Below are 27,323 nucleotides of genomic sequence, written 5' to 3'. Positions count from 1 at the left end.
TCAACGTATCACGGGGGCCACGTAGTTGGCAGGAAAGAGGCCCAGCTTGTTGTGCAGGCGGCCCGTCCACCAGGATGGGTTGGAGCTGTCCAGGACTTCAACCACCTCTCCGCTGCGGAATCCCAGCTCATCGTCCTCCAGGGCTTTGAAGTCGTACAGGGCCCGGGCCCACCGCACGCGCTGCGGGAGGGGAAGACACATGTTTGCCTGAGCCATGGGCAGGCTGGCTGGCTGGGAAGGCCCCCAGCACACAGAGTCAGAACCTCCTGGTGGCTTGCCCCATGTATCAAGTCCTCCCAGGGCAACCTTCCCTGAAGGAGGCTGACATGTGACCACGCTCCCAGCTTAAAGCAGAGCCAGGATGCTCGGCCCTGAGAACAAAGTGCCCAGAACTCACCTGAGCCATGTTTGAGGCTCAGGACCTTTGGCGATCAGAGATGCTAAGATTCTCTAAGGCCTCCAGCATATTCTGTAGGTCTACTCTCTATATCAATATATGGCATTTTAAATTTTCTTCGTGTGACAGGCTGGCACCGTGCCTGATAAACAGGCGTTGGTGATAGCACGACTGAATGGAGGTGGCCCGCGCTACAAAGCAACCGCTTTCTCTCACCACGAGATGTGACAGCAGGGCCAGGCCCCACAAGCAAAGTGAGAACAGACTGGAAGGTGGCAGGCAGAGGGCAGCCTGGTTCCCTACCTCTCTTCCACCCCATCTCTTTTGATCTCAGCATAGTTTGAAGCCTCTCCTGGGACACCATCCGGTTCTCCAATCCCCAGAGAGCCCCAAGGAGGCGGGGGTGGGGGTGGGCGCTCACATACCCCTGCCACTTGGAGTTGTACGGGATCCGTGTGTCTCCTCTGCATGAAGGCAGCACTCATCTCGCTGCCTATGCCCAAGCCGCAGTGCCCGTCGTTGATGTCGAGGCTGCCACCGCGGCGATCCTGCAAACAGAGGGCGGGCCGCACCCGTCACACAGTCAGAAGCATCTGGCATCCCCCCTAGAGCTTTGCTTGGAAGTCCGGGGACTACCTATTGATGTGGTGACCATCAACCCCGGGTAGCAGAGAGTAGGAGGCCTTGGGTGCACAAGGGTGATGCACTAGGTTGCTGACTGGAAAGGGTTGTGGTGCGAACCCGCCAGCGTCTCTATGGGAGACGAGGCCTGACAACCTGTTTCCATGGTGATGACGGCATAGGAAACCCCACCTGGGCCAGTTCGACTCAACCGATAAGGCTACTAGATGGTGGCGTGGTCTCCAGGGCACTTGACAACCACAACGTGGAGTGCACAGGCGGTTTAGTGATAGACTTTTCACCCTCAGTAAGGGAGCCCTGGGCTCCAGTCCCGGCCAGTGCACCCGCCTGCCAGTGGAGCCTGGGGCGAGCCTATGGTGATGAGTAGGTTTCAACAGCACTTCTAGACTAAAGGCCTGAAAGGCAGACTGAGACCAAAGGCCTGATGTACTTCTGAAACAACAACAAGAACAAAACCCAGCTAATGACAGCCCTCATGGAACTAACTGTCCACTTGAAACATTAGCCAGTGCTGTGTTTTTCTAGATTTGAATAAAAGGATCTATATCTCAAATGCTCCCAGGGACGGGGCATTGTGTGTGGGTCCCGTCGTCCTGAGTTGGGGTGGGGGGCTGACTCCATGTAAACTTATACGAAAAACAAGGGCGAGAGGCAAAGGGACCTTTGATTTTGAAAGCAAAATTGATTGATGGCAGGCTTCACTTGTTCAGCCAAGAATGACTGATCATGCACCGGTCCGGATCCGGGCATTTGTTTCTGAGAAGAGACCGTCTCTGGCTTCATCAGCACTTGCTCATGAAGAGGAAAGGCTGCAGCTCGTTGTAAAGAAAAGCCAATTCCTCACAACTGGACTCATGGACAACGCCATGACAAACAGAGGCAAGACCGACGTCATCTAAGAGTTCATCTCATTTGGATCCACACTCAACATTCACGGAAGCAGCAGTCCAACCAATCAAATGACGTCTCACACTAGGCAAACCGGACCTCTTTGAAGAGCTTTGAAGCCTCAGGTGTACCTTCCCTGAGCCACAGGACTTGCAATGACCTCCTAGGTGTGTAAAAGCTGGACAATAAATAATGAAAGCTGGAGAAGAATTCACTGAAGCATTTGAATGATGGTGTTGACTAAGAATGTCAAAAGTCGTGTGGGCTGCCAGAAGGACAAACAAAGCTCTCTTGAAAGAAGTACAGTCAGAGTGCTCCTTATAAGCAAAGTTCATCTCACAGACTTCAGACGTGTTCTCAGGAGGGACCCAGGCCCTAGAGAAGGACAGTGTGCTTGGTCAAGGCAACAGGTGGGTGAGAAAGACCCTCAGCCAGGTGGATGACAATGGATGGCTGCGACCACAGGCTCAGGCAGGCTTGTGAGTGTTGGTTCTGTTGTCCGTGGGGTGGCTGCGAGGGGACCTGACAGCTGCCTAGCACAGGTTCCCAAACTTAGTTCAAATGTCCTTCTGGCATTTAAAAACGTTTGTACTCTAGTCCATAATCCAGGATAAAGTGGAGGTATCGGAGGGAGCCCTGCTGGGGTAGTGGTTACAAGGGGGGCTGCGATCCGCATGGTCGGCAGTTCAGAATCACCAGCAGCTCCGTGGGAGAAAGACTGGGCTTTCTACTCCTGTTAACAATGACAGTCTCAGAAACCCCCAGGGGGTCAGGGTGTGTGTGTGTGTGTGTGTGTGTGTGTGTGTGTGTGTGTGTGTGTGTGTGTGTGTGAGAGAGAGAGAGAGAGAGAGAGAGAGAGAGAGAGAGAGAGAGAGAGAGAGAGAGAGAGAGAGAGAGAGAGAGCAGTGTTGTAGTGGGGAGTTGCCAGCCTGGGTAACCTGGGAAGCCTTCACAGAGGAGGTGGTACTTGTAGGAAGAGTCAGGCAAGGGCATTCCAGGCAAAAGGCACAGGTATATGAAAAGTCCCAGAAGCCTGGGCTGCTGAGGTAGCTGACAGTGGCCCGTTGTGGCTTGAAGGTGTCCTTGTGTCCGAGAAGTGGCATGAGCAGGCGAGGAGGCTGCGGAGCGAGTTCACCAGGGGTTCTGTTTGCCCTGCTAAGGAACTTAGGAATGATGTTATCTGGCTACATTGTCCATCTCCGTAAGCCGCCTACAATCCCTTCTGGAACAGGCAGGGGATAAATAAATAAGCTGGCCTCCACGGCGCGTGTTAATGCTTTTCTCTTCTGGCTCGCCACAGCCAGACAGGTTAAGGGGCATGCAGAGATTTGGAATTGTGCTGTTCGGGAAACAAATGGCTCTCCGAGTCTTAGGGGTAAGTGTGTGTGTGTGTGTGTGTGTGTGTGTGTGTGTGTGTGTGTGTGTTTTCAGAAAGGCAGCCTTCAGATGCAGAGGTTTCTTTGCCAAGAGCAGCGTCCACAGATCTGCCATGGTGGGGGCTGGGAGGTCTTCGTGGTGAATTCCGTAAGTGACCAGACTAGACAAGACACCAGCTGTCCTCACCCCAGCCCTCCAACAGCCCTGGATTATAACAGACCCTAAGAGTTCTTTGCAACTTTGGGGGATGTCTTTGAACACTAAGTGGCATGGGGGGTCCCTTCTCCTCTCCATGGTGCCCCACCTCCTCCTCCTCTGGAGGTACCTGGTGGAAATGGTGGTGCTGGAAATAGCGCTGCTGCGGGGGCTGCGACGCCTGGGGATACTGCTGGGGAGGCTGCTGCTGCTGCGGGTACTGTGGGGGCAGGGAAGGCGGCTGATCCGACAGCTTGTGGCTCATGGAGGGCCGGATTTCTTCTCCCTCTGCCCCACTGAGGTGTGAGCCGCCCTGGAGCCTCCGGTCCAGGCTGTTGCCCCGGCGACCCTGGGAAAAGGAGCCAAGATGATTAGAATCTGTCTATCCCAGATCTCCTGGCACCGTAGCTTGGTGTGTGTGTGTGTGTGTGTGTGTGTGTGTATGTGTGCAGTGCAGGAGAGTGGAGGGGTCAGACCCATCTTCCCACGAGGACTCTGCCTGCCCTGCGCCTCCCTCCCAGTTTGGGGAGTCCAGGTTCTCAAGCGATCACTTAGTTCTACCCGAATAGGCTTGTTGTTCTCTGTGTAACCAAGCTTGAATATGTGCCATTTCCCGGACACAATGCCACCCCCTTCTTATCGCATGTCGCCACCCCGCCTGACACCCCACCTTCCCGATAAGCCTGGCTATTGCCTTTGCATGACTGCAAAGTGTCATTTAGTGCTGGGTGATAGAGACCCCCACAGCTGCCTACCCGGGGCGCCATGGAAACCAGGCCTGCCTTGGGGCATGCTGGGAAAGAACAAGGCCTTTCCGCTTCACACTGGCGAAGGCGTTACGGTTGTTTTTGTTGTACAAGCACTCACAGGCCCTGGGCCTCCCCTGTGCCAGGCACTGTCCTGAGTGCAGGAAGCATTACGTCACGTAATCCGGTTTAAGGAGCTCCGGTAGGTCAGTGAATTCCGTGTTTAGTTAAACTGCTAACCCCCACGGTCAGCAGTTCGAAACCACCAAGTGCTGGAGAGAGAGGAAGCTTTCTACCCCTGTACTGCATTACAGTCTTGGAAATCCATGAGGCGGGGTCACAGTGAGTCAGAATTGACCCAAGGGCAATGACTTTGTATAGTTTTGTTTCTTTTTTCAGAATCCTGTGCAAGGCAGTAGCCACTGCTCTCATATTGCCCAAGCCCACATCTCGCCACAGGCCTGTGGTGACTTGGTTTTCCTTCCTGCACTGGTGTGTGCACCGGGCGGAACACTTTGTTCTCCTTCGGTTCTATTGCCTCAGGCTTCAATCAGCGAAGGGGTCTTCATTTCCTTAACACATGCGTTGCTTCCAAAAAACGACTTTTAGGATAACCTGTCCCTCCGCAGTCATGGTGTTTCCTGTGAAGATGTGTTCTCAAGTGTGTGCGTGGATTTACTTATAGGAGGCACGCTGACCCATCCTCAATGGCCCTTGGACCGTGAGCCGGGGAGGACATTGGCGATTCAGATGCTTCCATTTGGGTCAGCTGCCCCACTGCTGCCCGTCATGCACAGCCTCTGTCTGCGGAGATGGGCGTGCTGCCGTGACCCTGCTGCTTCCGGACGAAGACGGACCGGCCATCGATGACAACAGCCTAAGGATCACAGGGTCCACTCAACAGCTCAGGACTGGGGTCACCAGGGTTTGAAGGCCAACTCTTGAGGCTCAGACCCTGTGTCCATTGCGGTCAGTGGGTGATGTCATTCCACTCTCACAACAGCCCAGGAAGGAGGCCTTATTATAAGCCCCACTCCACAGAGGAGAACACGATTCTCAGAAAGGTTTTGAAATTTGGCCAGGGAAGATGGGCCTGTAGACATGATATCCGGATTCAAGATCAGACCCACGTCATGCGAATACTAGACATTTTCTATGACAACAATCATCTATGTTCTAGATAGATCTAAGAACAAGCATTCCAGGTTGAATTTGCTCCTCCACTGTCTGCTTGGACTCCAGGCTACTGTCTCATATCTGTCTGCTAACTCCCATTCCCCTCCCCCTTCCTCCCCCAGTCATTCGTCCATGGCAGCTCCTGAATCTAGGCTGAATTGAACATACAACCAGAGTGGTTACATGTGGACCAGGGAGTTGATTCGGGCTCACAATGACCCCATGGAGTAGATGAATTGCTGTCATCTTTACAAGAAGAAACCCTGGCACAGTGGGTCAAACACCGGGCAGGTACCAACACAGCTGGAGAAAGGCGTGGCAGACCCTCTGGGACAGTTCTCTGCTGCCCACAGGGTGGCTAGGAATAGAAATCAACTGGACAGCAACTGGTTTGTGTAATCTTGAAGGGAGAAGACCCAAACTCACTCCCACGGGGTTGATTCTGATTGATAGCAACCCTATAGGACAGGGTGGGACTGTCCATTTGGGTTTCTGGGACTTTAGATCTTTACAGGAGAAGACAGCCTCATCTTTCTCCTGAGGAGTGGCAGGTGGGTCCAAACCAACAACCTTGTGGAGAGCTCGATGACACCAATGCTCTTGATAGGAGCGGGTTGCCAAGTCCTTTATCTCGTGGAGGTGCTGGTGGGTTGGAACCTATAGCTTCGTGGTGAGCAGTCAAGAGCTTGACCCACTGCACCACCGGGTTTTCTGGACAAAATAAGAGCGTCCGCATGAGAGTTCATGTACGGGGTGCGGAAAGTAGGATTAGGAGGAATGCCACGGGTTGGAAGACATCATCTCTAAGCTTCGCAGCCTCTCTGCGAGATGGACACTTTATTATCACTATTCCTGTTACGGACGAGGAAGTTGTAGAGTAGGGAGATTGAGTCCCATAGCTTGGAAGTGTGAAGCTAATGGATCAGCGGAGATCCCCCTGACTTGAGCAATTTTGCCTTTCAGAATCCCTGGAGGACCTGCCCCTCCCGTGAACTCTCTTAGTGACCTGTCGGGGAGCTATCCAGCAGCGTACCTGGTCCTCTCGGCTTCTGTCCCTTAGGTAGATCTGCTTCTGCTTGGAGATGGACGTCGTCCTGTAGAAGTCCACCAGCTTGTTCAGGGAGGGAAACTTCTCAGTCCATAGGAAGTAGTTGCCTTTGTTGTCCCGCATGACCTTGAAGTGCTGGACGTCATCCTCGTGCCTGGAGAGCAAGCAGATCCACATCACAGCATGCCCTGCAAGCAGGCCCTGCCTCCGGGGCTAGTCCAGTGTTCGTAGAAAGTTGGTGGGAGGGATCGCTGAGGAAAAAGGTTAATCTCAGCTCATAGCTAGTCAGTAGGATGAAGTTGAACTGCCCCGGGGAGTTTCCAAGGCTGTCCTTGCTATGGAACAAGCCTGTGACATCTTTCTGTGGAATGAGCGGCTGGTGGGTTGGACCACTGGCCTTGCGGTTAGCAGTCAGGCGCTTAACCACTGTGCCACCAGAGCTCCTTCAGATTATTCTAGAGGGGATGTAAAACGGTAGTCTTATTTGCATATAGGTCACTTATTATACATGTGACCGTTCAGTCATATGAAGATTTGTGCAGTCCCGAACCACAATCAATTTCAGAACATTTCCTTCTCACTGTTGTTAGCTCCCCATGTCCCCCATCCTCCCTTGCCTTGTTCCGAGGTCGTTATTAAGCCATTTACCTATCTTGGATTTCATGTACAGAAAATCATACAAAACGCAAACGGGAAGTGAACAACAGCAACAAAAAAAAACCCCAACAACAATGGCTAGACAATACAGAAAAACCTCAATAGGAAAGAAAGCAGAAACTTTTAACAAGTGGATCAACGTTAAAATGGGCCAAAAGGGAGATCAAATGATAGGATATTGCATTTTAACCTAACTCCATCGGCCACACTTGACTTGACAGTGCTGTCTGTCTGACAGCAAGACTGTTCACACCCTTGGACTAGGGTCAGAGCAGATTCACCAGCGGCTTAATCCATGTGGGGACCCTGCAAGTGGATTTTGGGTTCCATTGTCATCCATAGCCTTCTGCAAACCAGGTGTTCACAGTTTGACCTCTGATACTGTTCCCTCTTTTGGATTTGGATTTTATTATTCACAGTCCTTGGCCCACACAGGTTAGTGTGCTCCCTCCATGTGGACTTAGTTGATGCCTCATTTAGATGGCTGTTTGTTTTAAGACAGGCCATGAAGACCCCAGACGCTATTATTTCTGATAGCTGGGCACCAATTTTCCTGACCTCACTTTGCTGTAGCCCCCGTATCTTCAGTGATCCCTTCATGAGGGATAGTATGCAGTAAGGTCCTGTCCGAAGAACTAATTACTCTTAGATTTTAGACTTACAACCTAGAATTAAAACTGGAATTAAGTGTGAGTGCCAAATCCATTCATGTAGCTATGGTTTCTCTCTCTCTCATTCACCTTAGAGACATCATTATCATTTTATGATAGAGAAGATGATAAATCACCCCCTGGGGCATAAGGTAATTCTATTGTTAGCATCCTTAATTCAGGCAATGGCATAGCATTTAAAACACTATTGAGAAAAGGAAATTATACAAATATAGGCTGGCTTCAGACTGCAATACATGAATCGTTGACTTGCACAAGTCAAAGTCTTAAGTGACGGGACACTGGTTACACGCACAGTGGGGGCTGGTGACAGGGCGAAACTTTCCATAACACTAATTCACAGAGGCCGAGCCATGCCTTCCAGTCTAATTCGTGTCATAAGAAAGCAAGGTGAGCATCCAAATAGTAATTGTATGGTAGTCTCGGGCTACCCTTCAGGGGCACCCTCAAAGCAAGCGATCCTAACTAAAGTTCAATGCCCACCAACCCCATGCCTTTGGGACAGCAGTCATCTGCTTCTTCTCTAGAGGGAATGTTTATGGAATCTGTCTAGGAGCTGAGAGCCAGCCTCTCACAGGAATGAAAGGTTCCAATACCTTAAGGGCTAAGAAAAGCCTGTAGTGGCAAGAATCTAAATAAAGTGCTGCAGAAGCAAGGCCTGGCAGTCTGTGTCTGTAAAGATTGCAGCCAAGAGAATCCTATGGGGTTTTAATTTTTTATTTTAAGGGCTAAGAGGTTAAGGACCTTTGATGTGAAGCATTGGCAACTGCCCTGGTGAAGCTTGTCGTATGCCAGTGACTCAGACTCAGAGGAAAGGGGGTTGCCAGACCTTATTATTGTTCTGTTCTCAGAAATACTTAGAGCCGTTCCTCCTGGAACATTCCAACGGGCAGCACGGGAAGCCCAAGTCAGACATTATAACAAATGTGCAAAGACCTAGAATTGAAAACCAAACGGGAAGAACACACTCGGCATCTCCGAAACGGAAAGAGCTCAGGAAAGATGCAAGCCTCGGACTGCAATTTTGAAAGCTTCTGTGGGCAAAATATTGAATGATGCAGGGAGTATGTAAAGAAGAGGGAAAGAATCTACAGAGTCACTGTACCCCAAACAACGAATTTATCGTTCACGCTTTCAGGGGGTAACACACGACCAACAGCCAATGGTGCCAAAGGAAGAAGTTCAAACGGCACCGACTGCGTTCACCAACAACAAGGCTCCGGGAACCGACAGGGTATCGACGGAAAGGTTTCAGACAGCCGAATAAGCACTGGAAGCATGCACTCCTCTGTGCCAGGACATCTGGAAGACAGCTACTCGGTCACCTGACTGGAAGAGACTCGAGTGTGTGTGCCTGCTTTGAAGACAAGTGACCCAACAGAATGCTCACGCTGTAGAATGAAATCATTGCTATCACACTGTGTCAGTCTGGGTACTTTAGAGAAACAAATCCATGGAAACTCATGTAAAAGAGAGAGTTTTATATAAAGGGTAAGTGCACATCAAGAAAACATCCCAACCCAGTGCTGCCCAAGCCCACAAATCCAACATTAACCCATATGATCAACACCAATCCACAAAGTCCTCCTCCATCTCACAAAACACACGCCATGACGCCGACTGCAGAAGGAAAGCTGAATCGGTGAGTGTGTAAACATCTCAGCGCTGGCAGGGGTCTCCACCCAGGGCTGCTCCAGCACCCAGGGCTGCATCGGGGTAGGTCCATGTGACTTCTCCTCAGGGATAACTTGCAGGAAGTGAGCCTTGCCAGCTGAAGCAGGGAACTGGCTAAGGCAGCTGCATCCCAGTCCAATCATCACAAAGCAAGAGACCTGAGAACTAGAAAGGCGAGGCTCACCGAGCCATTTACCTCTCCGCCCTTCAATTAACCCCACATGTGTTTATCGGCCAGGTTGGCACCATAAACTGTAACTATCTCACACGTGCAGGTAAAATTTGCTTAAATCATCTAAAAACTGTTGCGGCAGCACATGGACAGGGTTCAGGCCTGATTCAGAAGAGGTTGTGGAACAAGGGGTATCATTGGTGATGTCAGATAGATCTTGGCTCAAAGCAGAGAACACCAGGACGAGGTTTACTTGTGTTTCATTGTACAAAGGCATTCGACTGTGTGGATCCTAAAACAAATGTGGATAACCTTGAGAAGAATAGGACTTCCAGAAGACTTCATTGTTCTCATTCAAAGCTTGCGCACCCATCAAGAGGCCGTGTACAACTGCAGAACAAGGGGATCGGCTTGGTTTCAGATCAGAAAGGGTGAGCATCAGGCTTGTATCCTCTCACCACAACTTGTTCAGTCTCCGTGCTGAGAAAATCATCAGCGAAGCTGGATTATCTGAAGAAGAGGGTGACATCAGGACTGGAAGAAGGCTCATTAACAATCTGTGGTATGCAAATGACACAGCACTGCTTGCTGAAAGTGAGGAAGACTTGAAGCCCTTGCTGATGAAGATCAAGGACTGTAGCCTTCGCTATGGATGACAACTCAATGTAAGGAAGACCCAAGTCCTCACCACAGGACCGATAGGTAACATCATGATAAATAGAGAAATGGTTGATGTTGTCAAAGATTTTTGTCTTCCTTGGATCCACAATCAATGTTCATTGAAGCATCAATCAAGAGATCAAAAAGTGTATTGCATTAGGTAATTTGCTGCATTAGGTAATTTGCTGCACAAGACCTCTCTCATTAGAGTATTGAAGAGCAAGGATGTTACTTTGAGGCCTAAGGTAAGCCTGACCCAAACCATGATATTCTTCATTACATCATATGCATACGCAAGTTGGACACTGTGGTAGTTACATCATCTGGTGTCAATTTGAGACTATTAAGAGTAAAGGGCTGGAGTCTAGCCTGTCAATCAGATCGCAGCTTGATGACCTCATTTGGAGGTACAACAGATAGAAATAGCTCACTGGAGGCCAGACACCTACACTCCCGGCAAGACATTCCTGTTGAAAGCCACATGGAACTACACTGATAGAACCAGAGCCTTGGAGCTGGAGGAGCCACGTGGAGACCCAGACCAGCGCTAAGGTGCTCCCACCGCTGCATCCACAAGACTTTGCACCCACTGGCCTGTGATCTTCCTGCATTCGGCATCATTGCATGTGTTGAGTGAGTCTGAAGAGGAAATTATAGACTGGTATCAAACATATGGGCTAATATCGGACTTATGGACTTTCTCTGGACCGGGCTGGGATGTTTTCTTAATGTGCAATTGCTCTTTTATATAAAACTCTTTCTTATACACGTGCAAGTCTCCTGGGTTTGTTTCTCTGGTCTAGCTGGGCTAAGGAATAAGGAGGACCACAGAGGAATTTTGATGCATTTGAACTGTGGTGTTGGAGACGAAGATTGCATTTTCCGTGGAGGGCCAAAAGGACAAACCCATCTGCTTGGAAGAAGTTGAGCCAGAGTGCTCCTTGGAGGCAAGGATGGCAAGACTTCACCTTACAGACTTTGGGCATGCTGTCAGGAGAGACCAGTCCCTCAAGAAGGACTTTATCATGTTTGGTAAAGTGGAGAGGTGGCGAAAAGAGGAAGGTCCTCGGTGAAATGGATTGACACAGCAGCGGTATCAGTGTGTACCGGCATAGGAACCACTGTGAGGATGGTGCAGGATTGAGCATTGTTTTATTCTGTTGTGCACAGGGTCACTCTGGGTCAGAGACAACTCCACGGCACGTGTTATAGGTAGTTTTACTGTGCCAATATGGCCAATAGGAACATGTGGGATTGATCAGGTCGCAGTTTGATTGGAAGGCAAACATAATGGCTCGGCAAGGCTTGCCCCTCTCTCGCTCTCTGGTGATCGGATAAGTGTGCAGCTGCTTTAGCTAGTTCTCTGTCTCAATCTGTGAGCTACACTACCAGTAGCACAAGCCAACCTGTGGATCATGTTGCTAGAGATTGAGGTTCCTTCAAAACCTGCTTCGCCATGCTATTGGTGTGTACATTGCTTGAGCTTGAGGCTGGTGGATCCTGTCATCTTGCACTGCTTGAGTTCAACATCCCATCCCTGATTCGCTAAGATCCTGAGTTGCTGACTGTTGGTGACCCCCCTGCGATGGGTGAACTCTGCCTGCATTGCCCAAGGGAAGACTCAGCTGTCTGTTTCCTTGACCTTGGACTCAGGAGCCCTTGTGAGTTGAAGGACTTCCAGTATATTAACTGTTGACCTGAGCCCTCTGTACTGCTGTGTGGACTAATTAGCTGCTATATTCCTTCGTGCTGTATAAACGTATCTATTTATCATCATGTGTCCTGGTTTTATTTCTCTAGAGAGCCCTGCCCAACATAGCACCTAACAACAACAACAACAGCAGCAGCAACATCTTCCTAAGTCCGTGAAGTAGCACTAAGGAGGAGTCCTGGTGGCGTTGGTGGTTAAGCTCTCAGCTGCTAACTGCAAGGTCTGCAGTTTGAGCCCCACTAGTGGTTCTAAACACAGAGCCTTGGTGGCATAGTGGGTATGCATTGGGCTGCTAATGGCAAGGTCAGCAATTTGAAACCACCATCTGCTCCTCAGGAGAAAGACAATACTTTCTACTCTTATTAAGAGTTACAATCAGAGGTGGTCGCTGCCTTGTGTCACCAGGGCTCCGTTCCTTGGGCGAGCGGAAGCGGCCTGAGCTCCGCGAACAGTTGCTCGCCGCCGCCCGGCGGGGTTTCAGAATGACTGACACAGACACTTCTGAAGTCATTTCGAATTTTGAAGAAATGTTTGCCAGTAGATTCACAGAAGGTGACAAAGAATATCAGGAATACCTGAAGCGCCCTCCTGCGGCCCCACCAATCGTGGAGGAGTGGAACAGCAGAGCTGCGGGGAACCAGAGGAACAGAGGCAACTGGTTGCAAGATAACCGGCAGTTCAGAGGCAGGGATAACAGACGAGGATGGCCAAGTGACAACCGGTCCAATCAGTGGCATGGACAGCAGCACAGACCTTATTACGGCCATCAGTATGGACAATCTGCTTACAACCAACGGCCTCCTTATGTCTACTACTGACAGGGACGTCAGCAGCTTTTAATAAAACCGTGCTCCTTGTTGACGTGAAAAAAAAAAAAGAGTTACAATCAGGGACAGCTCTGCCTTGTCCTACAGGGTGGCTATGAGTTGGCATCTACTTAATGGCCGTGAGTCTGGTTTCTTAGTTTTGGAGAATAAAGATCATTTCGAAGACCAGAGGAGGTGTCTAAGGGATGGATTTAGTGGTCTGAGTTCAGAAGGGGATAGAAATTCCCAACTTCAGTCATCTCATAATTGTGGGCTGGGCTTCGCGTACAGCCAGGTGAAGCCAAAGGCGTCATAAGCTCCAGCCAGACTGTTTTGGGGCAGTAGCTGACATATTGCCATCTCTGTATAATATTCCCAGGGATTTTGGCTTCTTCACTCTTAGATCACGTGGCTCCATCTAGCATTAATACTCCTCACATCTGGGTGAGGAGGAGAGACTAATTTTAAGTTATTATAATTATTCACCCCTGCCTTTTAGTCAAAGAAGCCAGAGAGAGAAACGTTAACTTGCTCACTTTCTGAAGATGCCAGGATGGACACCAGGGGCCAGCAGGCCATATGGACCTACAGAGAGAGAAAGGCTTGACCATTGTCTCGAGTCCTGCGTGGAGCAGAGAGAGGGTGTTATAACGCGGGGGTCTTGTTGCTCCGGTCCATTGTCTCACGGATGCAAAGTGATGGAACGACAATTAGCTTTTAATGATCTGTGCTCACGATAGAAAGCAGATGTACAAATAAATAACGAATGGCTTTGCTTTGGAATGCATTATACTGCATTTCTGCAGAAGATGTAATGATGCTTACGGTCATGATTACCTTAGGAAGAAGTGGCATTACCTCAATGCCAGGGGAAGATTTGGGCAGAAATCAAAATGGGCTGTTTCATAGAATTCACTTTAAGCAAGGAAATCTAAATCAGAATTCCTCGCTGAAAAAGTCAGGGTTTAAGCCACACAAACCAGAGGCCCGAAGAAAGGCTCTTCAAAAGGTTTGCCTGTGTGCGCTACGGTCAAGGACCCGGGCGGTGCTGTTGGGTAATCCTTGGGCTGCCCTCACAAGGTCAGTGGTTCAAACTCACCAGCTGCTCTGAGGGAGAAAGATGAAGTTATCTGTTCCTAGAAAGCAGTGTTTGTCAACCTTCCTCATGCCGTGACCCTTTAATGCAGTCCTTCATGTTTTGGTGACCCCCCCCCTAAAATTGTTTCCGTTGCTACTTCCTCACTGTAATTTTGCTACTGTTTTGAATCGGGTGACCCCTGTGGAAGGGTAGTTTGACCCCCAAAGGGGTCACAGCCCACAGGTTGAGAACCGCTTCTATAGCGCTTTGTAGACTCCAGAACATTCTACCGGGTCTCACTATGAGTTGGAATCGACTTGAGGTCAAAGGTTGTTTTTGGTTTAGGGGCTCTAAATTCTAGGTCCTTAAGAAATAGATTTGACTTGGATGATTTCTTCGCAGAGTAAGATTTCATTTATGAATACATAACACGTTTAGAAGCTGTGATACATCAATATTGGCCAGAGCTAAATAAAGTTTACCATTGCCCAACGTGTGAAAATGAAAGTTTTCTTTAAGGATAATTAAGAGTTTCAGCAAAATTGCAAGGTGCTAAAAAGACTATAGATGGTTTTCAAGCATTTTAAAGGCACCTCAAACCAGATGGAACCAGACCAGCCGCCCTTAAGCAGTTGCTTTTCAGGGTGACCCTTGTACGCAGGGCAGAACTGTGCTGCTGACAGATTTCAAGACTGACTTGTTGGCGGGAGATCACCAGGCCTTTCTTCAGAGGCACTCTGGGCAGGTTCAAACCACCAAAGCTTCGGGTGGTAGTCAAGTGCCAACCAGGCGCTCCCAGGTACCTACAAACAGCTGTGCATGTAAGCTAAGCTTTGCCCACTGTCTATTCTCTCTGCACGGCCATTCACCCGCCGCTCCTGATTGGATTTAGGTACTTAGAACAACAGAGCCGAGGCGTGCCTTTCAGAATCTGGAAGCCTCCAGACCAGGGCTACCTGTCCCCGAGCTTGACAGTGAGGCCTGACGGTGCTGTCACTCGCTCTGTTCCATTGCTGTCGGCATTGTTTCCTGCAGTCTCCAATGTGGTCACCAAGACCTGCCCACTCTGACATGCTGACCACAGGCCGAGGGTGCTCAGATGTGGGGCTTCTGAGTGTGGGCTTGTGTCATGTCAATGCCTGGCCTGAGTCACTTCCTGCTGGCTGATGCATAGTCATAGGACTGGCTTTGAGCAGACCCCCCTTCCCCCTTCACCAGCTGTTCTCGGTTTTCCTGCCTTGCACCTTGTCCGGCCAGCTCTCCAGCTCTGCCGTTCATTCAGCCACTAATACGTGCAAAATGACAACTTGGAATACCCATTTGTCTAGGACCATTCCCCCAACCCCCCCAACCTGGGCACCCATCAGTAGGAGCCCTGGTAGTGTAGTGGTTACGAGTTGGACTGTGATCTAAAAAGTCAGCATTTCAAAACCACCAGCTGCTTCTTGGGAGAAAGGTAGGGCTCTCTACTCCTGTGAAGAGTTAGATTCTTAGAAACCCACAGGGGCAGCTCTACCCCACCCAACAGTGAGTTGGCTTCAATGAGATGGCAGAGAGTTGTTTTTTTTAAATCATCAGTAGGACTGAAATAAGCGGAAACCCCGAGGGAGGACTGCATGTGGGAGTCCTTCCCATCCCACTTCCTTCCACAAGTGCACACTGAGCATGTCCTGTATTCAAAGGCACGAAGCTGACCTTGATCAACACCTGCCCTTCCAGAAGCACCGGGGCTACTGGGCAGGGGCAGAGCGCAGGGAGACTTCTGAACGCCAACCATGCAGGAAGGACACGTGGCAGAGAAAGGAAATGTGTCTTCGTTGGTGGCACACCTGGTGTCTTGGTCTCCCGTGTTTTGGGTCATTTGGTCACATTGGAACATCCCATGGACCGCTCAGTCTGGGCAGTTAGAGACTGAGCAGGTCAGCCCCGGGTCAGGATGGGTGGGTACCTGACAGAAATGGAGAAGTCTCCGGGGGAGCTCTGGCTGGCTCGGATGATGAAGAAGCCGACCTCCTTGCCCATGAGTAAGTTCTCTGCCTGGTGTCTCGAGAGGCCTTCGTGGAACCACCTGTCGAAGGGGAGGGAAGCATAGGAACTTAGTGAGATGCATGAGTGATCCAACACAACACAACACACAAAACCAAACACACCCGAACCAGCAGATTTGACTCATGGTGGCCCCTGTGTGTCACGACACAGCAGTGCGTGGGAGGGTGGTCCAGGGCTGAGTTTTTAGAAGGTGATCACCAGGCCTTCCGAGGACCCTCTGGGTGGACTTGAACCCCCAATCATTTTGGGGGCATCGTCCACCTGTCATCTTGTTTGGGTGCCATGGTTGTGACTGGAGGCCATTCAGTTGATGCTGACCCACGGCAGCCCTGCAGGGCAGAGGAGAACTGCCCCAGTGGGTTTCCCAGGAGGAGCTCTGGTGGAGCCGTGGCTTATGTGTTGTCGGGTTGTGAACCGCAAGGCCAGCCGTTCAAAATGACTAGCTGCTCCTCCGGAGACAGATGCAGCTTTCTGCTCCTGTAACCATCCCAGAACCCACTGGGACAGCTCTCCTCTGCCCTACAGGGTCGCTAGGTGTTGACGTTGACTCGATGGCAGTGAGTGTCTTTGGAGTCTATGGGAGCAGACTGCCTCACTATGTTCCCGAAGGTCGGCTGGTAGATTTGATGCCTGACTTTCTGGGGTGCTTCCCACACATATGAATGCCTCTGGATTTGTTTCTCTAGTCATCCGGGTCTAAGACACCCTCCAATGGGAATTGGATAAGTGACTCTTTTTAAGACATGCACAGATTTCCACCCACTACGAGGCCAGGGTCTGAATACCCCCTGCCATTCAAAAGGCATGCATTCATTCCAAGGCTGTTTCTGGAACATCATCTCATGGAGCCAAACAAAATACTTGTCTGACTTAGTTGCTGTGGACACACCATCAGAAGGGCCACTGCTGGAGCAGGCCAACGAGGGCACGGAGGACTCTCAGTGACAAGAACCACGACAATGGACTTGACCTTGCCGATGAGAGTCAGGACAGGTCAGGTCTGGGCAGTGTCTTGTTTTGCTGTCAGTCTTGTCAGAAATACAGCCAGAGTGCTCCTTCGGGGCAAGGATGGCGAGACTTTAGCTCACATACTTTGGACAGGTTGTCCAGAGAGCCCAGTCCCTGGAGCAGGACATCCTGTTTGGCAAAGTGGAGGGGCAGTAAAGGAGAGGATGGTCCTCGAGGAGATGGATGGATACCTTGCCTACATCAGTGGGCTCGAAGACTGGCAGTGTTTCATTCTGTGGGTTGCCAGGTTGCTATGGGTACTTCCCAATAACAGCACGGCTGCCCTGAGCCAGGGGCAGCCCAGTGGCAGCGGACCACGTGCTGGGCTCCTTTATCGGCTCTGGGGACTCAGGGTGTGCAGAAGGGCTGGAGAACCTTCCCTCAAGCAACCTCCCTTCTAGTGGGGAGACAGACAATAAACCACAAAAGACTTCAAGTGCAGAGACTGTCGGGATGCTGGGTGCCGCGCAGAACACGCAGAAGAAGAGGAGGGACAGGAAGGAGAGGGGGGAGGGGGGTTTAACATACAGTGCCAGGCAAGGCCTCACCTAGGAGGGATGTTCTAACCTCCAGGAAGGGGGAGAGGAGAGGAGACCAGCATGGGAATGAGGAGGGAGAGGGGTCCAGGAAGTCAAAGGAAGAAAGTGTGTCGCACTCAGGGAGACAACCTCCTGGTGGACTCCTGCTGAGACTTGGGGACTTGGACCCTGAAAGTTCTGGGGGAGTGGCAGGGGGCGGGGTTCAAAAGATGGGGAAGAGAGGAGCTGGAGATGGTGAGTGCGAGGATTCTTTTGAGGAGGGGATTTGGCACCAGGAGGTTTCTCTGGTGTCTCTGGTGAGGTAGGAGAAAAGATGACCCAGGAGAACTGGGGAATGAAGTTGATGAGCAGGAGGGAGAGAGAATTTCTGCTAGGAGCACAGACAACTCCTCCAAACAGCTGCAGGGAAGGCGGCAGCGGATCTGAGCACAGTTGCGGGAGGTGGGTGGATGCAGTGAGTGGCGGGGAAGAGGGGAGCCTTTCTTCTGTGGCTTCCTTTGTTCCAGTGAACCTGGAAGCTAGGCCAGCAGCTGAGAATGGGGGTTGGGGAGCCAGTGGGCTGAGGTCTAGAGGCAGTGGGGAGCTGCTCTTCCGCGGGACAAGCAGACAGGCAGGATTGCCAGGCGGCCACCAGCCCCCATCCAAGGTCAGTGGTCAATCCTGGCCAAGGTCAGTGCTGGCTGTCTCACAAGGCAGGCAGGCAGCAGCCAGCCATTGGCTTTCTAACAAACCTGCCTGCCCTCTGAGCGGAGGTCAGATTGCTATCTCACCCTTGTGGTCAGTTCTTGAGACAAAGGAGGCCCAATCTCAAATATTCATTTCCTCCTTAGCAAGGGAATTTCCCCTTTCCCCTGCCTCTGACTTCTCTGGCACAGAGTTCATCTGTGCCTACGGCAGGGGGCGTTCACACACGCTGGATTCACAGCTTTGTCTGGGGCCCCTGGTTAGGAGGAGGGAAGGTGTGGAGGGGTGGAAAGGGGAGTGGAGGGAGGGGGGCGCACTGAAATCTCCAAGGAGCTTCAGAATTCTTGGAAACTCTTGGATTGTGAGCGTTATCGATGCGTTTGGTACATTTGCGTATTTTATAAAAACCCACAGCATGGTCTCCAATTCAGAAGAGAACACAGTGACTTGCAAGTCTTAGCCCCCCACCCCCCCACACCCCGCCCCTCCATCACTGGCCTTCAGCTTCACGCTCTCCTCTCTAGAGACAGCCCTTTTTGATGGTGTCTTGTGTCGGCATCGATAATTTTAGCTATGACCAAAAGGCAGGGGCGAGTGTGTGGGTAGGCCCAGCTCGGCAGGCAGGAAGTACTTACTCGGGAAACTGGATGGCTATAAAATTCTTGGGCACGTATCCTTCTTGGCTCCCCAGCTCCGCCTTGAACCACTCCTCCTGGTTGCTCAAGATCTATGAGGAAGAGGATGCAGGACAAAGACACCATGAGGGGACGGCCACAAAACCAGGGAAGGAGGCTTCAGGGTCAGGTGTGCCCTGGTGCGTCTGCGTGTGGAGGGAACAGGTGTGCCCTGGTGGTCTGCACGTGGAGGGAACAGGTGTGCCCTGGTGTGTCTGCACGTGGAGGGAACAGGTGTGCCCTGGTGCGTCTGCGTGTGGAGGGAACAGGTGTGCCCTGGTGGTCTGCGCGTGGAGGGAACAGGTGTGCCCTGGTGTGTCTGTGCGTGCAGGGAACAGGTGTGCCCTGGTGCATCTGCATGTGGAGGGAACAGGTGTGCCATGGTGCGTCTGTGTGTGCAGGGAACAGGTGTGCCCTGGTGGTCTGCACGTGGAGGGAACAGGTGTGCCCTGGTGCGTCTGCGCATGGAGGGAACAGGTGTGCCCTGGTGCGTCTGCGCATGGAGGGAACAGGTGTGCCCTGGTGCGTCTGCACGTGGAGGGAACAGGTGTGCCCTGATGGTCTGCGCGTGGAGGGAACAGGTGTGCCCCGGTGTGTCTGTGCGTGCAGGGAACAGGTGTGCCCTGGTGTGTCTGCACGTGGAGGGAACAGGTGTGCCCTGGTGTGTCTGCACGTGGAGGGAACCAGCTCAAGGAACCGCCAAGACAGCTCCAGGGGCCAGCCCAGCTCTAGCTAGGCAGCAGATTTATCTGTGGAGTCCGACTTCGCTTGACCCCAAGGTTTTTCTGTCCATCTGTCCTGCAACCTGTGACTTGGTCTCCTAGACTTGAGACATAGGGATCGCCCGGAACCCTTTCCTCCTCTTGGCAAGTCATGGGCCCTGGATCCCAGCCCCATAGGACCTGTATCTGGGAAGAAAGAGTGCTCTCTCAGGGGTCTTTCCTTCTCCACCAGGGAGCCAGGAAATGCGAAAAGGGGTTATTATCATGGTTTTAAATATGTGAAAACCAGCAGGTCAGTGCCTCAAACATGTAAGCGGAAGCTGGCTTCGGAACTCTTGGGATCCACACTCTAGGGGGTTCTCAAACAGTCTGGATGTAGCTGGAGATACGCGGGAGTGCTTCTTCCAGTTTGCTAAAGAGTCAGCTCACAAGCAACCCTGGAAAGTCAGTCTTGAATGAGGCCCATGGTGCCCCATTGGCTGTGACATACCTGGATGGCTCATGTTCCTCACCAGGTGTCCCTTCAGAAAACGAGGTTCACCCTTAAAAGACACACGTACCATCTCCCCCACCCCAAGGAAGTCTCTAGAGTATGTGTCAGAGCCACAAACGACAGTTGGAAATGAGGATGGCCGAGCAGAGGAGATGGGCAGGACCTTGATGAGGCAGGTCCCTGAGCCACTGAATTCAGCCCCCTAGGAGCCAGGCTCCTTCTGGACGCTGTATGAGCACAAGCACCTGTTCCTTAGAGCCCAAGTCCTTTGGATTGGGTTACAGGGTCAGCCTACTGTGAGCTGGAGGGAAGGCCAGGTGGGTTGAATTGTCCAAGCAGGGCAAGGCGTTTCCCAGATGAAGTCTGCTGACAAAAAGAGTTACTGCTAGGCTCTCAGACAGCGTGGGACATTCAGGCTGGCTGGAGGTCTGACCGGGAATCCAGCAGAAGAGAAAGGGCAGTCTAGAGTCTCAGAACCTCGTGGTTCATGCTGAAAAATTGGTAATCCATAAAGGCTTTTTCAGTAGACAAGAATGAGATGGGTGCTTGGCCTCCTGGACTCAAGACTCTGAGGTCTTCCAGAAGAATGCGATTTAAGAGGTGGGACTGTATCAGAGCAAGAAGGTGGCTTGGAGGGATGAAACTGGGGTAGAAAAGGGAGGGGCCCGAGTGCAGTCACCCAGGCACGAAACGACGGGGGCTGGGCTGAGAAGAGCCAAGGATGTAGTTCAGAGGAGTTGGGTGGGTGGCAGGGGCATTCAGTGGTAGACTTCTCCCCTCATGCGGCCAATATACCTCACGCATAGCCACAGCCCGGCTGTCCGTGGAGGGTGGTGCATTGCTCTGAAGTGGAACAAGCCTCAGTGGAGCGTCCAGACAAAAAGACACACTAGAAAGACAGACATCCCAAATCCACCAATGAGGAGCCTACGTGATAACGACACAGGATTCGGGGCTTGTCAGTGGGGGCTAAGGGAGAAGGGGATTCTGGGAAGACTCTGGATCTTGCGGGAGCTTGAGTGGGTGGTGCTGCTCCCTTTGACTGAAATAGAAAACCCAGGAAGAGGCACAGTTCTGAAGGAGAACTTGGGGACTTCTGATGGTACGTGGGTGAGTTTGAGCTGCCCGGGGGCCTGTGTTAAGACCCAATGCCCAACGTGTGTCTAGACTCGGGAGGTCTGACTGGAGCTTGGGATTTGGGAGTCATCCAAGCGTAGGTAGAGCTGAGGATCCCGGGATTCACAGTTTCTCTCTGCTGGAGAGAGGCTAGCAAGAGGAGTGCAGAGAGCGAAGTAATTGAGCCTCCTGGCCATCGTGTCGATTTTGACTCACAGCCCACCCTATAGGACAGAGTCGCGGTGCTCTGTGGGGCTTCTTTCTGGTGGAATCTTGATGGCTATCATCTCTGTGGACGCCGACTGCCACATCTTCTCCCGTGGAGCGGCCGATGGGCTCAAACTGTTGACCTTTCCTGTGAACAGCTGGAGAGGCAATGATGACCTATTTTGAATATCACTCCCAAGGGGAAGAATGGGACAGGGCTAGGCATTGGGAACCAGGAGGCCAGCTTTCTAGCTCGACACTCATTAGCTGTGTGACCCTGAGCAACCATCTGAAATATGGGATCGTAATAATCCCTAGCACCTCACCCAGCGGATGGAGCTGAGCATCACACCAGCCCTGGCAGGAGCAAGTCCTTTAGCAAGGGTCTGCTCTTTCTTCACACGGAGGCTAGATAATTCTGTAGAAGGGGTGTTCTTACAAGGAAGGACTCGAGCTCTGAAAGGCACGGGAGGTGTGTGTCTGCAGTTTCATCATTGGTTCTGAAGCGGAAATAAATGTGCACCCCATATTCAAGTTCTAGAAATTCTCAGAACAGAGAATGGTGTCGTTTCTAACATCAACTGTGACTGTTGGTATTGCTGAGGGCGTGTGGGGCTGGGTACTGGGGGTGGAGAGGGAAGCCGAGAATCTAGGTCAAAAGCAGAATCAGGAAACACAGGACTGGGGCTGTGTACTCCTAGAAGGCACTCAGTGACGTTCCCCTCTGCCATCTCTCCCGGACGGATGACCTTGCAATTCCATTTTCCTATCACCTGGGGCCGCGGGTGTTTTGCCAGGGCAGAAGATGGCATGTATGGAAGTGAGGCTGAACCAGGTAGGACAAAAACAAAAACAAAAAGCACTTGGAAATTGGCTCCTCAGGGTACCGACTGCCCTGCGCCTTCAGCGTCCTGACCTGCAGCCAGCTGTCATTGTCAGCACAAAAGCTCTCACCCATCCACCTTCTCCAGCAAGGGCACGATGACCCTTCAACCTCAGCCCCTTCACGCCACCACCCAGTGGTCAGCCTGCAGCTGAGATTGTTTCCAGGCAGTGAGATGTAGAGGCGTTTGATGGCGTAGAGAAAGCAAGTGTTTTTGTTTTTTAAATCACATCTTCTGGAAAGAAACGTTATTGGAGGGTGGGACACATGAGGTTTCTTTCTGCCGTGGTTGGCCCAGGGCCCTGAACTTCCTGCTCTTCCCATCTCTCTACCTCCTTGCTCCCCGAGATCTCTGTGAGCCTCGAGTACAGCCAAGGACAGCATAGACCCACCAGGCTTTGTCCTGAAATTCGCTGGGCCTCTGTTCTTCCCTGTGGATGAAGAGAATCATTTCCTGGGGAACAGGGTCTCTGGGGATCAGTGAAGCATGGGCAGAGAAAGGGCCAAGTGTTCGGTTGGAAGAATTTTCAAATTGGATGGAATTAGAGCTCGTGGAGGCCGAGTAGAAATTGGAAGCACGGCAGAAGCTAATTATGTAGGATTAGCAATTAGAGCTTGGAGGGCACTGTTGGAGCAGAAGGAAATGGGGGTCAGGCTGGTCCCGTTTGTTACAGAAGCCCAGCGAAACGGACTGGGGCAAGAGGCATTTTTCAGAACAACCGGCAAATTCAACCGGGCAATGGGCACCATGGGCTTGTGTGCGATTGCAGGTGTGGAGATGGTAACCCACATACGTCACATCTCACAGGCGGCCATCTTTTTATTCTTCCCTGTGTGAGCACCTGCTGGTGGCATTTATGGGCTGGGGACATGGAGATGAATATGTGAGTAGGGACCTTACAATCTGATGGGGAAGGGGGTGGCTGGCCAGCTAGCCAGACTTTTTTTTTTTCACCTGCTAATGAACGTCTCTGTTGACTCCATAGCCTCGAAGGACAGACAAGAGAGAAGAGCAATAGCCGGGGGAGCCCGGAGCTGGCCTTCAAGAACAACCGCATGGATCCTGGGCCATGTCACCCATCGCTAGAGGACAGGGACAGACATCCAGGGACACACACAGAACCACAGGCAGGGGACACTGGCCACCTCTGGAGCGTTCCACCATCAAGCCGCCCTCCATGTTTCTCCTTATTGCTGCTCCAGCTGCCATGGGCAGAATTAGAAGAGGAAGAAGAAGAAGAAGAAGGAGAAAAGGTGCCATTTGGCTCACCGAGAGAAGTCTAACTAAACACGCAGAGTTGCGGCTGAACAGCTCGGGAGCTATGAACTGAGCATGTATGTGGGTCCATGAGTCATGCAGTTTCTCTGCTAAGATGAAGCCAGAATGACTCTGCTCCCAAAGAGCTTACAGACAAGTGGCAGAATCCTTCCTTCCTTCCTTCCTTCCTTCCTTCCTTCCTTCCTTCCTTCCTTCCTTCCTTCCTTCCTATCAAATACCTGGGATGTACCGAGACACTGAGGCAGACTCACCCTCTGCCCTTCCAGAGCGTTGGCTAGGAGAATAGCCAGTGTGAATGGCAGTTAGGATCTCAGGGTAAGGGCAGGATGGGGGATGGGTGGGCAGGGAGCATGGGGGCAGGGAGCTGCCCAATGCCCATGAATGCTGTCACTGAAGGAAGACCCCAAGTGTCCTGAATGAGGTGGCTGTGACCCGCGGTGAGGGCTGACGAGGAAGTGATGGGGTGGGGGTGGTAGGAAGTGGGGAGGATCAGTGAAGGTTTCATGGCTGATGTGTGTGTGTGTGTGTGTGTGTGTGTGTGTGTACATTTGGAGTGTAGGGCAGAGGCTGGAACAGATCATGTATGCAGTGTGTATATCACAGTGTGAACCAGGGGCATTTTGGTACACAAAGGTAAAGGAGTGTGTGTGTGTGTGTGTGTGTGTGTGTGTGTGTGTGTGTGAGAGAGAGAGAGAGAGAGAGAGAGAGAGAGAGAGAGAGAGATCACACGCACCTGTAAAGAATAAGTTGGACGCGGAGTCGGGGTCAGATGGTTTAGGTTTCAAGCGATTGGTATAGGGACACAAAGAATGCTTTTGAGCAAAGGAGGTGATACAATCAGACCTGCCTGCCAGAAGGATTCCCCCTGGGACTAGTACGCAGAAGAAGGAAGAGACAGGAAGCAGAGAGGTCAGTTAAGGGCTGTGGCAGCCGTCTGCACTGTCAGAGGCAGCAGGATGGGTAATGCTGGTAACATGGTGAGCAGGATTCGGCCCTAACACTGGGCCAAGCCAATTACCTCCAATCCTTCCCACAGCCTGCCAGACAGAGTCTACCTCAGGGCTCCTCAAACTTTTTAAACAGGGGCCAGTTCCCTGTCCCTCAGACCCGCTGAAGGGCTGGGCTATAGTTTAAAAAAAAAACTATGAATAAATTGCTATGCACACTGCACACATCTCATTTTGAAGTAAAAAACAAAATGGGGCAAAAACACCCAGCGGCCTAGATAAATACCCTCAGCAGGCCGCATGTGGCCCGCGGACCATAGTTTGAGGATCCCTGGTCTACACCGTGCAGAAAGGAAGCCACCGAAGCTCAGGGATGGCCACGTGACTGGCCCAAGGCCACACAACCAAGAAGCAGGGATTTGGGAGGACTGTCAGTCTTTCTGGCTCCCCCGCTTGCTCTTTTTCACTGCACTATGCTGTTTGGTAGGGAAGAAGAGGAACACACACACACACACACACAGTTGTTAAATGCTGTTGACTTGATTTTCGACTCACATCAACTCTAGGTGACAGAGTAGAATCGTCCCATCCTCTCGGTTGGAGCAGATCTCTAAGTCTCCCTCCTGCAGACCTCAAACCACCGATCTGTACAGACGAAGGGGCTTCCCTGAGGTCGTGGAGGCATGACCTTATTTTTCCAATGGCATTTGCGCAGGCATCCGGGAGATTGATTTTGATCTGGGCAGCCTGAGTTAGGAGCTCGTGTCCACACGGTGAGGGGGCCCTGGTGGCACTGACTGGTAAGCATTAGACGGGCTCATTGCAAGGTTGGTTGGGCGTTCAAACCCATCAGGTGCTCCATGGGAGGAAGTTGAGGGTCTCGAATCCCTTAAAGATCTACAATCTCAGAACCCCTCGGGAGGATGACTCTGAGTCAGAATTGAGTCTACGGCAGTGGGGGTTCACATCGTGACACGCAGCAGACTGTTCAAAAGGGTGTGAGTCTGGGGTTCAAGAGAGATGGGTCAGAGCTGAGCAAGAACCACAGACTGGAGGGCCTCCGTTTGGTATAAAGCTAAGAGGGGAAGCCGGAGATGTGGCTGGCTCCGAGAGAGGGAACGTCAGGAAGCCGAGGGCAGTGTCTGCAGCGCAGCTCAGTGTGTCGGGATAGAAAGAGGGCGGGAAGCGCTCTCAGAAGAGGTGGAGGTGTCTTCACGAAGGAGGAAGAGAACCAACGTTGTAGCACTGCCCAAGCAAGCGAGCAAAACCTTCGAGGAGCAGCGAGGAGCCGTCCAGGGTGCCAAATCCGGCAGGCACTTGAGTCGGAAGAAGACAAGGGGCAGTGTCTTTCGAAGTAGGGAGCTCTCGGGTGGACAGTGTGAGAATGTTGGGGACAAGAGGCAGCGTCTAGCGGAGAAGAGCGGGAAGGCAGGAAGGAGGTGGAGGACATGGTGTCTAGGAGTCTTCTCAACATTGGCCCTGAAGGTGAGACCAGATGTTAAGAACTGGCAGGGAACTAGAGGTGAACGCATCCTCCCCCCCCTTTCTTTCCTTTTTCTAGAGAGTAGGAAAAAAACACCAGGAGATAAGAGATTCTGTTTGCAATGGAAGATAAGGATCGGGATTGGCCCAGCCTCTCCTGAGCAGAAGATGCCCCAGTGGGGGTGCTAACCCATCAAATGGTCACAGGACCCTGCAGAGAAGGAAGGGATGTCCCAGTCGGGGCCCTTCACTCTGTGACCTTGGTAAGATCCCAAGGCACTAAGCCGCTTTTTCTGGGTGGGTTGTCAGTAACCTGATGAATCTTTTGACCTTGTGAAGCTTCCCCAGTGAAGGCCAGCCCTTGGCAACCCCCTCAGTAGGTTTTGCAGGTTGAGAAGCGCTCGAAGCTTCAAGGCCAGGCTGGTCTCCGTCTGAAACAGGTTGTTCAGACACTTCCTGAGTTGTCTTGGCTCAGGCCAAGAAGGTTCTTTCTGTGGCAAGTGGAACTTTGCATGATGAGCCCTTGGTGGTCTCAGGACCCCTGGGCAGTCTGAGAAGGCCCAGCTGGGCTGCTGAGAACAGGGAGCAGGGCACCCCCGTGCTCCCTGATAGTTTCTTGAAGGGCCTTTGCTCTTTTGAAAAATGTAAGGGTGGAGGTGCAAAGTATCAGGGTGCTGCATGAGCCAAGGGAGGAGGACAAGCCCTCTTCAGCTCAACGAGTGGCCACTATAACCCAAGTGCAAGTTTAAGCTGCTTGAGAATGCATAGTCTTGGTGGGGCCACTTGTCCTCCAGCTGCCCTCTCCAGGTGGTGCCATGCTGCACCTCATGACCTCAATCCCGCAGGCCCTTTCTCCGTCTGCACGCTGAGTTCATTGGAAAAGCCCCAGCACCCTTCTTTGCACTTGCTGACATTGACCTGGTTCCACATTTAGTGGTGATGGTGGGGGACCTCCGTCTCCCTCCCCTGGGCAGTGCCCGGCTAACAGTCCTTGGCCTGAAGTTGTTCCCCGTCCACCTCCCCTCCCGGTCACAAACATCTGGAGAGAAGAATGGTGGCTTCCTTGTGTTTGCATTTCCACTCCCCAGCCCCACCTGTCTGCTACCCAGGAGCCCTTTGGGTGACGTGGACCTCCACCAGACCCATCTCCAAGGCTGACAAGGAACCGTGTGTGGTTCGGAAGAGACGATGGTGTCGTCCATGGCTAGACAAACTCGGTGGTGCCCTCCCTCCAGCCACTGGGCCTCATGTCGCTTACCTTCAGGACATCTCCAGAGTGAAAGCTCAGCTCGTCCTCACCGGAGGCAGTGAAGTCAAACTTGGCAACGGCTTCCATGTTGTA

At 51.8% G+C, this 27,323-nt stretch overlaps 1 protein-coding gene and 1 pseudogene across 1 annotated transcript; one reads left to right on the top strand and one right to left on the bottom strand.

The window, feature by feature from the left end:
* Window positions 1-27,323, bottom strand: GRAP2 (GRB2 related adaptor protein 2). The gene is made up of 7 exons (XM_075552674.1): window positions 27,240-27,323; window positions 18,814-18,905; window positions 15,847-15,966; window positions 6,455-6,623; window positions 3,630-3,848; window positions 823-945; window positions 1-180 (listed from the first exon to the last, which is right to left on the bottom strand). Exons 1-7 carry the CDS (start codon window positions 27,315-27,317, stop codon window positions 1-3), a joined length of 981 nt encoding a protein of 326 aa, XP_075408789.1. The 5' UTR covers window positions 27,318-27,323.
* On the top strand, window positions 12,479-12,891 carry LOC142450701 (RNA guanine-N7 methyltransferase activating subunit pseudogene; annotated as a pseudogene).

Source organism: Tenrec ecaudatus, chromosome 6 (assembly GCF_050624435.1).
Source record: "Tenrec ecaudatus isolate mTenEca1 chromosome 6, mTenEca1.hap1, whole genome shotgun sequence".
In the NCBI taxonomy this organism is placed as follows: domain Eukaryota; kingdom Metazoa; phylum Chordata; class Mammalia; order Afrosoricida; family Tenrecidae; genus Tenrec; species Tenrec ecaudatus.
This window is presented reverse-complemented; position numbering and strand designations above follow the sequence as displayed.